The 16,453-nt window shown below is 53.4% G+C and overlaps 1 protein-coding gene across 15 annotated transcripts in view; it reads left to right on the top strand.

Annotated features, from left to right (window-relative positions):
* The window catches only part of Tns1 (tensin 1), a 207,111-nt gene that overhangs the window by 112,677 nt on the left and 77,981 nt on the right, over window positions 1–16,453 (top strand). For 13 of the 15 annotated variants that reach the window (XM_021664289.2, XM_060368608.1, XM_060368603.1 and 10 more), the window contains 6 exons: window positions 5,270–5,311; window positions 6,375–6,425; window positions 11,453–11,502; window positions 13,090–13,270; window positions 15,138–15,188; window positions 16,109–16,231. In XM_021664289.2, the coding sequence (XP_021519964.1) occupies window positions 5,270–5,311; window positions 6,375–6,425; window positions 11,453–11,502; window positions 13,090–13,270; window positions 15,138–15,188; window positions 16,109–16,231 (498 nt within the window). Of the gene's footprint in view, window positions 1–5,269; window positions 5,312–6,374; window positions 6,426–7,202; window positions 7,300–10,104; window positions 10,305–11,452; window positions 11,503–13,089; window positions 13,271–15,137; window positions 15,189–16,108; window positions 16,232–16,453 lie in introns of those variants that run through there. The other 2 variants (XM_060368614.1, XM_060368613.1) reach the window with 2 other exon arrangements.

Raw genomic sequence — 16,453 nt, 5'->3', positions numbered from 1 at the left:
GAAGGCACGGCCTTATGGAAGACCTGGCCTGCTGTGGGAGGAGAGATGTGCTCAGAGGGAATGATCGGTATTCTAGCCTGTCCCTGAGCTGGAGCTGGTGAAGCTGTCCTGGGTGTCTCAGACTCAGCCTGCGTTATAGTGCTGGGCCCCTCAGGGTTGGCTTGGAGGAGGGGTTGAGAACAGGAACAGACTTGCTTGGTGCTTCTCTGGGGGTGCGGAAGTCAGGCATAGCTTTCCACTTAATCACCAAGAGCCTGTGCTTTTCCCTTGATGGTCGAGTGTGTCTGTGAGAGGCCGTGGCCTTGACAGCAACCTAACCTGAACATTTAGGTCAGTGTCCTTGCCACCTGGGCCTCCTGCCTGCCCAGTGTCCTGCTTCAATGTCAGCCATTCCTGTGCCCATTTTATTGCCTCTTGTTGCTTTGTGGTGGAGCATAGCAGGGACACAGGTTTGGGGGCTGGCCTGGGTTCACACAGAATGGAGCACCTTCCTGGAAACTTCCAGAGGAGGGGCCAAATGCCTCTGATCCTTGTGACCATGAAGTGGGATGATAGCTCAGGAGGTGGGCAGTTGACCAAAAGCAGGCTTTTCGAGTGGGAGCCTCTGGCTTTCTCTGCCACTTTTGCTGCCTGTGAGTTGCTGTTGTTATTATCTCTGTTGAGAAGATGCCCTCATGGAGGTAGTAGGAAACCATGCCTCCAGTGTGCAGCCCAGATCCCCATTGCCATACTCCACTCTGCTAAATGTCCCCAAATACCACACCCTGTCCCCTGCCTCCCTGTATCCAGCCCCGTATCTACTTACGGCTCTATTTTGGGAAGAAAAGAGCCCAGAATAGCCTTCTCTGTGTGTCCTGGGTCTGAGCAATTCCAGCCCCTTCTGGGTTGCTCCTCTGGCTCCCAGGCTTTTCCCCTTCCAAGATAGGTAGTGCTGGGTGACCTCACAGACCATCAGCGTGGTAGTAGATGTGATGTCACGGGGTCTTTTTGGCTCCCAGACTTTCCAGATTCCAGACTTCCCTTGGGACAAGGGCAGAGAGTTCTGGCAGGCTAGAGCTGAGGGTTTGAGGAGTTCTGGACAGAATGTTCCTCTGGAGGCTGAGTCTGCATTCTACACCCTCCTCCCTCTTGCCCCCGAGCCCTGGGCTCAGGCCGGGGCATCCCCAAGCCCAGCAGTTCCTTCCTCTGAACAGCCCACAGTTACATTTTTTTTCCCTCCCTCAACCTAGCCTCTGTGCAGGCCACCAATGCACTCTACTGCGTGATTCCCAGGCAGGTGTCCCAGCCACCCAGTCTTCCAGGGCCTGCTCAGGCAGCAGGGAGGGGTAGCGTGTGCAGAGAGAGGGAGAGGGCATGCGTGTCTGTTTTGGGGGAAACACTGAAGAAAGGATATGCAGCTTCCTTACCGACCCCGAGGTTCACAGCAAATTCAGGAAGTTCTCTGCTCTCTGATAGTACTCTCTCCCCCTGCAGTCCATTTCCCCAGCTTCCTAGGGAAGTGCAGGAAAGCAGTTTGTTCCTACTGGTGACCCTAGGCAAGGGTCTGCTGTAGCCAGCCTTTAGGACTCCAGAAGCACCATTCACTGCTGAATGGGGCCAAGAAGATGTCTCAGTAGGCAGATGGCTTGCTGTGCAAGCAAAGAGACCTGAGTTCAATCCCAGCGTCATGCCAAACCAGGCACAGTGGCGCTTGCCTGTATTCCCAGCACTGTGTGCTGACAGAAAGAGCCCTGGGGCTTGCTGGCCAGCCAATGTAGCCAAATCAGTGAGTTCTATGTTCATTGAGACCCATCTCAGAATAAGGTGGAGGGTGATACGGGAAGACACATGATGTTAATCTCTGGCCTCCACATACGTGGACTCAAGTGAGTGCACACCCATACACACACAAACAGAATGAGAGACAGGGACTGAGAGAGCCTGTCAGGGGCACAGTTCGGATGCCAGCTTTCTCTACTTCTGGGCATTGCAGTCCTTCACTGTTCACTTGTCTCATCTGTGAGATGAGTAACACTCACTTCCCAGGATGCTTTGAGGGCTGGAACAAAAGCAGCAGAGCCTGGTCCCCTGTCTGTTGCGTGTCAAGCTGTCATTCTTGCTTCAGCCTTGGGAAAAGGTGCCTCTAGATCATGGCTGGCAATGCAGGGGGACAATGGAGGCAGCTAGGGTGCAATATGTGAGGAAGAATGGACAGAGACACGGTGCAGAATGCGAGACAGGTGTGTGTTTGTCCGGGGGGGAGGGGGTGTAACTTCAGTTTCTAGTCCCGGGCTGGCAGAGGTTAGGGATCCTGTGTGAGGCCAGCATTGTCCTTGTTTAGACTCCATGTGAATCAGCCTTCCTCAGCTAACCTTGAGATGCCAGCTGACCCCAGGAGAGGGGCAGTGAACTGAATGTGGGGTTGGGCTTGGCGGTCCTTGGGCAGTTTAGGCCTCCCTTGCATTTTATTGACGATATTGGCAGGTCTTCCATCTGCACCTCAGCTCCTGTCTGTGGAGCAGGGGGCAGGAGGAGGTGATGCTTCAAAGCCCTCTAGCAGTTTTCTTGAGGATGTAGTGTGCGTGTGTGTGCGTGTGCATGTGGTATAGAAGGGTCCTGACCTAAAACTGAACAAAGATGAAGGTAAAGGCTTTCATATGTCCAGAGAACCTGGGTTGCTGCTGTGTTGCCAATCAGTGCTGAGCATGGTGGGGTATCAGGGAAGAGAGCAAGGAGACTGTTCATTCCACAGGTGTTTTCTAAGGGCCCACAGTGTGCTGGACACTGTCGTCTGCTCAGCGTGGGCATCCCTCGTATTTCAGGGAGAGGCAGGCTCTAAAGGATGTTAGTAAATATAAAATAGAGAGTGTTGGGGAGCTGGGTGTTCTAAGAGGAAAGAGCAAGGAGTGGAGAGATGGCTCAACAATTAAGAACACTTGCTACTCTTGCAGAGGACCTGGCTTCAGTTCCTAGCACCCATTAGGTGACCAGTATCTTCAGTTCTAGGGGATCTGACGCCCTCTTTGACCTCCACAGGCGCTTGCACACAAGTGGTACATATATGTACACTTGGGTGCATATACATACATTAAAAAAGCAAACAAACCAACAAACCACCTTTTCCCCCCCAAGATTAAAATTCAGCCAGAGAGGGTTAGTGTGTATCTGTGTACACACACACGCGATTGTACGTGTCTGTATGTATGTGTATGTGTGTGTATGTGTGCATTCACCCATCTGTCTGTCTGCCTGTGTGCATGGAGGCTTGCATTTGAGGTGTAATCAGGGCAGTTCTCTGAGGCTGGTATTTCTGAGTCCCCAGCTGCCCCTGGGAGTTCCTGGGAGCTTCCCCACTGTGCCACTGTGCGCTTTGGGCAGCCTTAGCTGACTCTGCCTACTTGGGGCCAGTCCTTGCCCTTTTCCATTCTCAGGTAGTCTTAAGACTGCTAGTGGTTAGTCCTAGAGAACTGTGGTCGAGGGGGCGCATGCTTGCTGGGCTGGGGTTATGAACTCTGGAGGCCAGTTTGGGTGTTTGGAAATTTTTAGCTCCTCAGGAGACATGTGGGACAGTGTGTTGAAGGCATCTGACTGCTGGTGAGCCTTGCCTGTGGCTGGCCTCCAGCTGGCAAGGGAAAGAAAGGGGTGGGAGCAGAGGGGACAGCAGTCAGACGATCCCTGGCAGGAAGGGCGAATTTCTTTGCCTCTGTTGAGGCCTGTCATTCTCTACTAAATCTTAATGGCTCAGAGAAGACTGGTCAGGGATCTGAGTAGGGTGGGGTGGGGTGGGCCTTGTGTTAACCCTAAGGTGAGAGGTTAAGCAGTAAGGGCTAGCCTGTGCTTTACCAGGCCCTCCTTGTAGGGGGCCTTTATTCCATTTGCTCAGCATGCATTCCCTCAGGCAGCCATGCAGGTGGGTGTCAAGCACAGGCAACCTGCTTGTGGTCAGCCTGCTAGTGAACGGCAAAGTCGTGGTGTGGGCTGGGCTGTCTGCTCTTAGAGCCGGCCAGGACCCTGTTGGAAACACACATTTCTGGTTCCTGCAGCATGTGATGACTCAGAGGTTTTAGGTTGGTGGGACACTCCGTGCCAGTAGCTTTTCAGGTGGTCACAGTCCCCTCTTGGAGTTGCAAATAGAGCTCTAGGAATGGTGTGTGTGGCCAGATGAGCTTGGCCTAGGAAAAGGAAACTCCTATTCCTCATCATTCACTCTTGTAGACACTTTTAAGATGAAGCCCTTGTGTTGACTGGGGCAGAGGGAGGATGGCTGGGATGGTCCATCCATGCGTATTTACTGATGGCCCACTTCTGGTCCCCCTGGTTCCTGGCATGAGGGAGTTTCTACCGAGTTGATTGAAATGTCACTGTGATTACTTGGGATGAAGATAGACCAAGAATCCAAAATCAGGGCTGGAGAGATAGCTTAGCAGTTAAGACTGTACTGTGCATGCAGGAGACCTGAGTTCAGTTCCCAGCACTCCTGTGGAATGACTGACAGCCGCCTGTAAATCCAGTGCCAGAGATCTGATGCTACTGGCCTGTATGGGGCAACTGTACTCCTGGGAACAAATCCACATACAGATATATACACATGCACATAATCAAAAGAATAAAAACAGATCTTAAAAGAACACAGTGTATAGGGCCAGATTAGACCATTCCTTAGGAAGGCACGGATGGGGAGGCGAATGGGGTACCACATGGGGTATAATCAGAGCTTCCGAGAGGAGGGAGCCCACCAAGGAGGAGGAGGAGAAGACATGGTGTGGGATGAATGTAGGAGTGTTCTCTGTCTGTCTGTCTGTCTGTCTCTGTCTCTCTCTGTGTACCATAGGTACCAAGAATAGGTCCAGCAAGTCACTGGAGAGTGGGACTTGGCCAGTATTTGGCAGGCTCTGACCCCAGGAACTCATGCTCTTGGGCCTCTCTCATTGTAACTTAGGTCTGTTTGCTGGGGCTGACAGGCCGTGGTGGTCCCTGCCTCTGTTGGTTCTTGCCCTGGATAGACACAGTGGAGGTGAAAGCCCTGACTAGCTGGAGCAGGAGTGCTTTGTCCTGTTGTCCCCGTCTGAGGGGTCTGAGGCTTGCATAGCCCTTGGTCAGGTGGGACTGGATGGCTCTACTGTTAATAAGATTGTGTTTCATTTTGCAAATGCTGCTTCCCAGCTTGGGACCAGCCAAGTGATGCCTTGAAGCTTGGGATTGTGTTCTTTTTAGCACCCTGACCACCGGCCTAGCAGGTGGCTGTGCCGCTATCTCTGTGAAGCTCACACTATTTTCTCTTTGTCCCTAGCCCATCACCACAGAGAGCATACCCAAGAATGTAGTAGATGTGGTGAGTATCAACGGAGGCAACGTGAAGAAGCTGGTGCCGGGAGGAGGTCGATGGCAGGTGGATTTGGAGATGGGAGAAGGGTTGGAGCCTGGAGGAAAGATGCTAAATATTTCTACAAATGGGTAAACCTGGAATCCAGAAGGGTGAAGCAGGAAGGTTGTCCTGAGCTTTAGGTCATCTTGAGCTCTGTAGTGAGACCACTTTCAAAACTAAACAAGTCAAAACAAAAAAGAGGGAGGCCTGGGGTAACCCTCAGTCAGGGAGAGTGCCTGTGCAAAGCATGGGCATCTGACCTCAGTCCCCAGAAACCACCTGGGGAAAAAAAAAAGCTCAGTGTGGTGGCACGTGCTTGGAACAATGGTGCTGGGGAGGTAGAGGCAGGTGGACCCTGGGGTCTTGCTGGCTAGCCTAGTCTGTTTGACAAGTCCCTGGTTAGTAAGAGACCCTATCTCAAAGGCCAAACTTGTTTGAGAGGGTAGGGAGGGGGCAGGCCTGTCTGCCTTAGGAAAAGTGACTCACTGTTTGCAAAGGTGACCAACATGCATGTACACCTGCACACACAGACACATACGTACATGTACACACACTTGGCACACACGCACGCAGAAGGCAGGGGAGAGGCAGGACACGAGAAAGCTGGGCAGATTGCCAACCTTTTGGACTATATGAGCAGAGGGTTTCCTTCAGGCTGGAAGAAGAGAATGAGAAGAGTAGGGGCTTGCGGGGGTGGGGTGGCAATCTGAGGTGGGGAAACTGAGGCTAGAAGAGGAGTCTTATGGGAAGGGCTGGAGGCAAAGGCTCTACCTGCGAGACTTCAGGTGAGGGAGAGCCTGTCAGTTCCTCAGCTTCTCATCTTCAAATGGGGTAGCAGGTGTCCCACAGGGTAGCCCAAAGGAGAGGCTTCCATCTCTCTGATAGACCTTTGACTAGACAAACATGTTTAAGTAACAAGTTTCCCCACCTGGACCTTCTGCTACCCTTTTACCCTCCACTGTGACGCTGGCAGGTAGGACTTTCACTGTTCATCTTGCCCTCTCTCTGACGGTCTCTCCTCTGCCTACAGGGGGAAGGAGACTGCCGGGGTGGAAGCTCTCCGAAAAACCTGGAGGAGGGCGTGAGTATGAGGAGGGCAGGGGTCAAGACTAGCTCCAAAGGAGAACGAGCAGGAGGGGGCTGCCCTCAGACCCGACTTGTGGCTATGCCTTTCTTTGTACCTCTCTTGGAGGAGGCCTGGCTGGCTTGGCCACAGTTCTGGGAACAGGGAAGGTCCACGAAGTCACTTGCTGGGCTCAGGCTTGGCCCTGGTAGTCATCACGATGCCGTGGCAGTGCTGGGTAGGGAGGAGCAGAGAGGCAGATCTGAGAGCCAAGCTTGGTGGAGGGCAGGCTTGGAGGTGGTGAGGGAAACAGGGCTGAGGTGAAGGAGTCCTGGGTTCTTAAGGTGTCCTTGGGTCCTGGAGACATTGTTGGGGTTGCTTCCTTGGAGACAGGAGCACTGTGTGGCTTTTTCTGCTTCTGATTCAGGACTCTGCAAAAGGTGTTATCTAGCCCTGGCTCATTTTGTCCTCAGTTTTACAAGGGGAGTCAAGGCACATGTTTCTTATTCTGAAGGAACTCAGGCTAGGGCATAGGATCCCCTGATCTCTGTTGCGGGTAGCAGGCCCCACAGAACACCCTTCACCTTCCTCAGGTCTTTTCTGCCCTTTGCCCCATGCTGGCCCCTCCGTCCACTGCAGGCCTGGAGAGGAACAGGGAGTGGTTTTGGCGGTTGGCACAAGGGGAGCTGTTGATGGCACGAGGCCCTATCATCTGACAGCTGCCTGGCCTCTGGTAGGGAGGGCCTCACAGGGAGGGGCTGAGCTGCAGCAGCTCCTGAGGGTGGCCCACCGACACTGCTGTACCATCCTGGGACGCCAGAGGCCCAGCAATAAGGAGTGGAGCTGTCTAGGGGTCATAAAGACTCCTAGGTTGGGCGAAGGCACCGTAGAGGTACGTGAGGATTCCTGTTCACTGGTACACTGAAGAAAAGGTTCAGGATGCTTTTGAGAATTTAGTTTTGCGGGTGTTATTGCAAAGGGTGAACTAGCTCGAGGCATTCCTGGCTTCGATGGGTGTTTAGTAAATGCTAGCCTGTATTATTACCATTATTTCTTTTTAGGGCCGGGAGCTAGGCTGGGAAATTGTATGCCTTCATGACTGGGTGTGTGGCAGATGCTGTGGCTCCATGTTATAGACAAGGAAACAGAAGCTTGAGATAACCCTTGAGTGTCTCTGTTAAGTGTCCTCCAGGCCTCTTAACCCTTAGCCAGGGGCTGAAGTGGCAGCCCCTGAATCATTACTTTCAGTTGATGTTCTGGGTGTGTTTGGAAGTTATGTCCTAGGATTTATGACCCCTCATTCCCAACCCTGGGCCATATGGGTCCATAAACTAGAGCCAAGCCAGGAGTAAGGTTAGACATATAGAAGAGCTTTTGACCCTAAGGGCATGTTTGACCTTGGTCTTAGGGAAGAAAGAGGTGGCCCCTTAATTGTGACTGATGGCATCTTGTTTTAGTTTTCAGTGTGGGATTAGGGAGTCTGCAAGTGGCTGTGTGTCAGGGTGCGTCAGGGTGGTGCCTGGTCTGGAGGTGGGAGGGAGGAGGGGAAAATGAGTCTTTCTAAAGGAGTGGAAAGAGGGCAAGCAGGAGAGGAGATTCCAGATGGGCCTGCTGCTCCCAAAGAGCGGAAACCCCACTGCCAGCCTTCCACACGTGTGGCAGGTTGGGTAACCCAGAGCTGCAGTACTGGTCCCTGGTTGCCTGGGGCTCCCGTGTGTTCTGGGCAGGGGGATGGAGAGACCTGCCCAGGGGACTACTACTAGCCTTGTTTGTGAGGCGTTTCCTGCTGTGGCCTCTGCAGGCAGTTTCCTCTGATGGAGCTGGTGTTCAGTGGAAGCTGCGGCGTGTGCTGTGTCGCACTTTGTTTTGGAAAAATCCAAGTGGTGGGCAGGAAGGGGGGGAGGAAGGGGTGTGGCTGCAGGGGCCTGTGTGGGGGGCCTCAACCCCAGGAGATGCAGGAATGAAGGGCTGGGCTCTGGCTGCCTGGCCCGACCCCTGGTATTCACTGGCAGACCCACCGCTCAGCTGGGACCCTGGGGACCTAGGTTCAGGAAACAATTTTTTTCTTTTCCTCTGTCCAGAGGTGTTTTGTTTGCTCCATGGACCTGAAAGGAAGGCAGCCCCAGGCTTCAGACCTGAGCTACCCAGGAATGTCTGAGTTATGGTTGGCTCCTGCCTACAGGGAGAACCAAGGCAAAGAGAGTTGGTGCCCACAGCAGGAAGGATGAGGGTTAGATATGAGGGGGAACATCCTGACAGTGAGGAAGGATGTTGTTTTTGGGGAGGCTGTGGAATCCTCTTTCACGGAGGCCTTACTGCGAAGGAGAGACATGTTTGGGAGATGAGGATAAGGGAGACTTCTGTTTGGTGCTCAGGGAGTTGGATCAAAAGTTCTATTATTGGTCTTGGGAGGAGTTAGTAGGAAGTTAAGAGTTTTGAGATTCCCTAGAGGAGAAAAGAATGGGATTACAGGCAGGCAGAGAATTTATTTTCCTTTTTAAAATAAACCTTCCCCAGGGACTCCTAGTGGGGCAGGTAAGAGATTTCTGAGCCTTCTGTTGTTGTGCTAAGCCACTGCGCCTCTCAGCACTGGATTGATAGTTACAGAAAGAGGGCTTCTCCACTTCTCCTCCAAGGAGCCCAGAGCCCAGAACGAAGCCTCAGGGAATGTTTAAGCACCGAGGGGATGTCCGCCAAGGGAGGGGCACAGAGCTGACTCCAGGCCTCAGCTTAGGCTGCTGTCTCATAGGCAGTCACCAGGAGGGGTGTGTTTGCTCCTGGCTGCCCCTTTACTGTTCTCCTGTACTCACGATGTACCCTTAGTCTCTGTGCAAGCCTGCTTTCTGCTGGCGAAGGGTCATGTGTCCCCAAACCTTGCAGAAAACAGGAAGCCCTGTTGGTAGGAGGGCAGCCCAGCCCTGTGATTCATCAGGGGCTGACAGTCCAGCTGTTTGGTCCCTATCCCCTGCCCAGGGCAGTCTCTTTGCATCTCTACACTAGCCACTCTGTTGCAGAGAATGCTTGAACCTTTCTTATCACCTTTGGAGGCAGCAGGGCCAGACTCTGTTTGGGCCAAGTATTTATCGTCCAGGCGGGAGTTAGGAATGTGGAGTGTTATAACCTTGGCCAGAGGGTGGTGGGGAACTGGACTGGGAGTCTGGTCTCTGGGTCCTGTGCATCCTTTGCCCTGTGCCTTCAGAGGCTTCCAGTTCCTTTCCCAGTCCTGGCTCAAATGGTCCATTGTCTTCCTTCAGCTCTTTGGTTGTGCCTGGCCCTGATCTTGGCTGCACAGTAAACCTTGGCTAAGTTGTGGCTTCCAGTTGTTCGAAGCAGCTGTGGTGGCTTCCTTCAAGAGTGGCTGTGGATCCAGAGCAGATGAAACCCTAGGGGCTATTTATAGCAGGGTGGCCCTGGGGCCTGGAGCAGGGCCCAGCGCCTGAGGAAAGTCACGGCCTCCTCATCAGAGACCAGTGCAGAGGGATGGATGAAGTGTTGGTTTTCTGCGTGCTTTGGGGTGGGGAGTTTTGGAACAGCCTGGTTTAGGGTTTTGACAACCAAACAACACCCCCCCTAACCCATCCCCGCCTTCCCTGCCCTAGTCTGACTCATACAACCCTGAGTCCTAGGGCCAGAAATGCTGAGAGACTGAGAATCGTCCCTCCGACAGCGCTGTGTGGCTCCTCCTTCCGCTGTGAGCTGAGAGCCCAGCTCTGAGCAGCCCCACAGTGGCAGGGTGGCCAGCCCACCCATAGCCAGGGCTCTGTACTCCATGGGCAGCTGGACCCGAGAGTCCACAACTCAGAGTATTGGGTGCAATATCCTCTGCTTGTACTCTGTGGCCAAGCCTAGGGCAGGGTTCGAATCCTGCTCTATCATCAACCTCCCAGGGATTCAGGGGTGAGTCACCATGTGTCTCTGTCCTTGCAGACTGTGGTCTTGTTGCCTCCAAGGGGTGGCTGCCATTTGGTGGCCAGGAATGGTGGCTTGGTGGAGCCCAGGAATTCAGAGCTGGGGTGCCCAATTCTGCTGGCTTGGAGTGGGTGTTGGCTGCTGAGGGAGAGGAAAGCAGGTCTTTTTTTTTTTTTCCATGAGGATGGGTGGTTGTTCCTTCCCCTTTCAGGAACTTTTCTTTCAGTTCTTCTTAATGAGAGAGTGACAGCTAAAGTGACAGCTGCCATTGAGCAAATGCCAGACACTGAGTGAAGAGACTCATCTGCCTGTTTTTTTGTTTTTGTTTCTGTTTCTTGTTTTTGTTTTTGGTGTGTCCATACAAGATGTTGAGAGTTGGACTCTCTCGCTATGACATCCTGGTGACATTTTACCAGGTTCAGAGGGCTAAGTCTCCACCCCCCCCCCCCCCCCCCGTGCTGCCCAGTAGGATGCTGGGGCCTAGAGCCACAGTTTGTGTAGCATGACCCTATGCTTTCACTTGGTGCTGGGCAAAGTCTGGGTTACCAACTTGGGTCTGTTTGCTTAATTTTGTACCCTCAACACCCTGGACATGGGACAGGTGAGACAGGATAACAGACACCGGTTTTTAGAAATATGGGACCCTGGATGCCCTTTGTAAGTTCACACCTGCCGCTCTGTTTCAAAGCTTTCCATTGATCCAGTGACTCAGTGTTGTGGCTTTGGAGGGGAGGGGGAGTGAAGGATGGCAGTGACAGAGGACACAGGTTCAGAGCTGGCCTGAGGGTAGACATTTGGTGGTTGCTGTCTGAGATCTCTAGTTGAGGTTACTACCATAGTGCCTGGTGAATTAGGGCTTGGTGAGTTTCTGCCATTCCAGCCAGTCTTGGTAAGTGTGTCCCCAGAGTAGGGGAGCCAGCCAGGTGGCCGTGTGTCTCCGTATCAGAGATTTTTCTCTTTCCATCTATCTGGGTCTTCCCCACACCAGGTACTTTTGGTCTTCGGGTTTTCGTGTCTGGGTGTTGGGGATGGAGTGTCGGTCCAGGAGGATCTCTGTGTGGCCATGTGCCAGGCTCCTCTCTGTTCTCCCCTCTCTATGTGCCCTTTTGTAATACCATGTCTTTTCTCTTTTCCAGGGCTCCATGAGAGTTTCTCCAAACATCCAGCCGCAGCCACAACCTGTCAGGTACACCTGGCACACAGGGAAGGGATGAGGTGTGGGCATTCTCATGTCCCATCCTGGGTCCTGAGACTGGTGCTGTATAGCCTTGAGTTGGTGGCCCTTGGCCTTCATCATTGTGAGATCCAAACCAGACCCTGAAGTAGACTCTATATTTTCCTGCATGAGCTCATCAGTCCTTGTCACAGCACTGAAGGTCTGTGTGTTGGCAAATGAGTTGCTGAGTGTCTGCAGTGACTTGTTCAAGGTCACCCACTGCCCAGAAGCAGCACTCAGAGCTGGCTACAATCAAGGCCAATGCTGATTCTGACTCTTTATGGATGAGGTCTCTGAGGGTGGGAGGTCTTTGTAGAGTGAACCTTCTCTCCAGTGAGAAGAGAACACACAGGAGGACTCCAAGCTTTGCCCACACTCCACCTCCCCCTGCTTCACTTGGAGTCTTCACCCCCTTCATTCAGAGGCTCACAGGGTGTGTGAGGATGCCAGCCCTGGTTCTGCCTAGAGCTTCTGTAGACCAAGGCTGCCCTCGGAGGACCCCACTCTCCCTGTCCCTTCCACAGCTTGGTACGCTTAGAGCCGTGATGTCAATCTTGTCCAGCTGGTGGCACAGTTCTGCCTTTGTGTCCTTCCTGAAAACCAGCCCGACAGTGGAGCTGGTCAGCAGGACCACCCCAGGATGGCCACCTCTGACCCATGCCTATTGCTGTCTTGGCCCCTCTCCCTCCACAGCCTCTCAGAGAGGAGGGCTAGAGAGAAACGGCTGGGTTGTTTTTGAGTTTTTCTGAGGAGGGTGCAGTACCTTTAGAGCCAGGACCAAAGGACTGTGGGTAGTGAAAGGTACTCAAGGCTACTGTGTATCAGTGTTTGGGGTAAATGTGCAGGTGGCTTCTGGCCCCTGGGTAGAATGAGTAGTCAAAGCTCTATAGCCCAGTGGCTGCTGAGATTCAAACAGGCAAGGAGCAGCTAGGATTCAGCTCCAACTCTAACTGGCCAGTTACCTATTGTTTCATCAGAGAAGGCTGTCTTTAGTGGCCCTTTTTCTACACCCATCCAGACATCTAGGCCCATGTCAACCCTGGTGGAATCTGGGTATTTCTAAGCAGGCAGACATGTTCCCCCTACCCTCCCCCCCCACCTTGTGTCCAGGGGAGACGTTGCTAGCCTAGGTTTTCCCCAGTGTTTCTAGGGCCCCTGTCACCACTGCAGCCAACACCCGACCCTCTCTTACTTCTCAGGCCGTTAGGAATGAGGGGGACCTGGGCCAGGAATGATCTCTATGGGGAGAGCTGGGGACAGAGTGCAGGGGTCAGCCCGCCTCAGGGAGGCTGGAATGCACCTGGGCTCCGGCTCAGCTTGAGCCCGTGTGAGCATATCACCTGAGCTGCCTCCTTCCCCAGGGAGGCCTCCTGCCTTCTCAGTCTGAGTGCATGGAGGTGGCCAGGGCTCTGCTCCAAGATCCTGGGATGCACCATTCCAGACACTTTTTTCCCCTTCAGGGTCCTTTTAGAAACGTCCACTTGACTAATCGGGCACCGTGTGTTAGAGGCAGGGTTGGCTCCCCCGGGTTCTGAGCTGGACCCGTCTTCTACTCAGTCTCTCTAGAAACATGAGCGTCAGCCGGGCCATGGAAGACAGTTGTGAGCTGGACCTGGTGTATGTCACCGAGCGCATCATCGCGGTGTCCTTCCCCAGCACAGCCAATGAGGAGAACTTCCGCAGCAACCTCCGTGAAGTGGCCCAGATGCTGAAGTCCAAACATGGGGCCAACTACCTGGTGTGTGGCCGGGCCTCACCCTTCCTCTTGCTCGTCACCTCTTACACCGAGAGTCTCTGCCCGCTCTCCCCACCCTAGCACCCCTTCCCAGCATAACCCCGGTCATCTTGCAAGGCTTCACTCTATCTCAGGGAGATTTGGTTCTAAAGGGAGGATGCGTGGTTGAGTGGAGCATCTAGAGCCAGGTGTGTGCTATTTGAGTGTGAGAATGTGTGACCACTTGTGAGTGTGTGTGTGAGAGACGTGGCGGGGGGTGGTGGTGAGGGTAAGAATGTATGAATGTGTCAGTGTGCAGACTAGAAGAGAAGAAGGATGCAGGTTCATGTGGCTGAGCTTACACTACAAGCCAGGCCCTCCAATAGCCACTTTATCTTCAGAACAGCCCTAGAGAGAGAGCAGAGGTTCGTGTGGTGGAGCTCCTCTGGGTGGGAACTCTGGAGCAGACTTGGCCATTTGCAGTTTGGGGGACCCTGTGGCTGACTGGAGTCACCAGATGTCAGGGAAGTGGGAGGGAGAGATTGCCTTTACAGCAAGAAGTTGACCATCCCTGGAGGGAGGCTCAGCTCCTTGCTCAAGGGAGCCATGTGGGGTCTGGACTGCTGGCCCTGAGTCTCTGGGGGCTGCGTGCCATGTTTAACAGGGCTGGACTGAGAAGGTGCTGGGGTTGATGGAACAAATGGCCACACACTGTTCCGCTTAAAATGACAGGAATGTGTTCTGGAGGCTGGGTGTCTGGGTGTCAGAGAGGCCATGATCCCCTGAATCCCGAAAAACTGCTCTCTCCCCCACTCCTGGCTGCTCCCAGCACCCCCAGGCATTCCCTGGCTTGTGGCCGCTCCGCTCCATTCTCAGCCTCCACCTTCCCACAGCCTTCCCCATCTCTCGCCTGGTTAGAAGGACATCGGTTGTTAGTCTTAGGATCACCCTGAATCCAAGAATATTTCCGAACAGGATCCTTAACTGCTTCGAAGTTCTGAGTGGACATGTATTTTGAAGGCCTCTGTAGCGATCCATCTGTCATCTGTACCCAGTATTGTGAAGAGCCTGGCTTCAAGGATCAGGAAGTCCTGGGTTCTCATTGTGGCTCTGTGATACCTGAACGCATGATCTTGACCATTAGTTTTCCCATCTGCAGAATGGGGCTTGCTGAGGGTACAAAGCCAGCTCTGTGACATAGTTAATGCCATTCAGTGTTTTCCTTAATGGGGCTGGAGTCCTGTGGCTCCAGGAATGCAGAGTTCCAGGATGTTGGTGCTTTGTCACAGCCCCTCCTTCCTGCCCATTCTAGGGTCTGTCCCCTTTCCTTCTAGGAGATTACATAGCTACTGTCATACCTGTGGTGGTGAGATAGAGGCTGGCAATTCTGCAGAGCTGTGTGTGTGTGTGTGCGTGTGTGTGTGCATATGTGTGTGTTAGTGTCAAGAAACATGGGAGATGGTAGGCTGTGGGATGTGAGGAGGCTCCATGCGTTTGAGGCGGCCCTCTGGGATGCCTCATATCCTATGGTGGAAGATAGAGAAGTATCATTGTCAGGGGATTTGGTCCTAAAGCCAGAGGAGCTCACCCATTGTCACTCAGTACCAGAGGGCTAGGCTCCATCCCATCTCATCCCCCCAGTTCAATATGTTCAAGCAAGGGGCCTTGGCTATGTGATAGCTTCCATCTTCCCTGAGAACTCACTGCTGATCCTGTTGGCTAACATGTATGGTGGGAAAAAAATTCTATCAGTGGAGGGCGTGATGGCAGGTGAAGGAGTCCAAGAGCGCATGGCTGGCCTGTGGCCGGGTTCCTGACAGTTGGGGACAAACTCCCTCCTTGACCTTTCTTCCCCTCACTCTTCCTGCTCTCTCTCTTTGTCTCTTTCTAGCTATTCAACCTCTCCGAGCAGAGGCCCGACATCACGAAGCTCCATGCTAAGGTGGGTCTGTGGCTGTTTTGGGGTGACTTGACTTGGCCTAGCTTGGGGTAGCAGGAGAGAGAACACACCCCCTCTTATGTAGTGCTGAGGCAGTTCCAAGTTCAAAGGCATCTCAGGTCTTCAAGATGCACTATAGTAGCAACTACTGAAATCTCATACAGTGGGCTCTGACCTCGTCTGCTTCTGGTGGGGGGACACCCAAGGTTTCTGGGAGTGGGGCTGGGGTTGTGTCTCTTCTATATGTCCCTGTCCCCAGGGTTTACTTTGCTTGCTAAGTGACTTTACTGGAGTCCTTGTCTTCCATCTTGTTCATTATGGGACCTCAGGCAAGTAGCACATTTCTCTGTGCCTCAGATCATGTCTCTGAAAGTAGACAGCTGGCATAAGCATGCTCTGCAGACCCTGCCAAATAGCGGCGCTTTTTATTTAGTGTTTTGTGAAACTAGAGAGGGCTCGAGGAGGCCTTGAGGGCTTGAAAGCTGAAGGCCACTGGGAAGTCCTGCTTCTGTATACTTCAGTTCTCTTAGAAGCCTGGAAATGGACAGTTTGTATATCTAGGGGCCCGTGAGCATCAGGGCGCCCTTTCCCTTCCTCTGTCACCCCGAACCAGTCTTGAACTGGCCTTGGAGGGGAGCTGGAGGGCTGGGCTTGGGCCTCTCTGGGAGCTTTGAGATCAGTCCCACATTGTACACCTTGGCACACACCTGTGAGGACAACAGCTCTGTGAAGGGGACATGGCTTGCCTAAGACCCCACTTTGAGCCTGGGTCCTAGGTCATGGCCTTTGCTCTTCTTGCCTCTCAGCAGGCCTGGGGAGCAGGACAGAGGGCAGAAGCCTGGCTGCCAGTGGACACTCCCATGCTGTGCTGGCTGGCTGGCTTGAGGGCGTCCCCAGCCTTTCCCTTTTCTATTCAACCGTAGGTCCTGGAATTTGGCTGGCCTGACCTGCACACACCGGCCCTGGAGAAGATCTGCAGTGTCTGCAAGGCCATGGACACCTGGCTCAATGCAGATCCCCACAATGTTGTTGTTCTCCACAACAAGGTCAGAGCAGGGGGTGGGGGGCTGTATGTGCATGCACGTACCTGTGTGTGTGTGTGTGTGTGTGTGTGCGGCGCGTGCAAGCACAAGTGTATCTGCACACCTGCCTGGGTGTTCAGATTGTGTGATTTTGATCACCCACATGCTTGAGTGTTTTATTCTAGAGCATAATAGAGTCTGCCCAAGAGGAGGCCTCCAACAAGTGGGGGCAGGGCAGTGGCTTAT

Source organism: Meriones unguiculatus, chromosome 15, assembly GCF_030254825.1.
Source record: "Meriones unguiculatus strain TT.TT164.6M chromosome 15, Bangor_MerUng_6.1, whole genome shotgun sequence".
NCBI classification, from domain to species: Eukaryota; Metazoa; Chordata; class Mammalia; order Rodentia; family Muridae; genus Meriones; species Meriones unguiculatus.
Note: the sequence above shows the minus strand (reverse complement) of the source record. Positions and strands in the feature narration are given on the sequence as shown.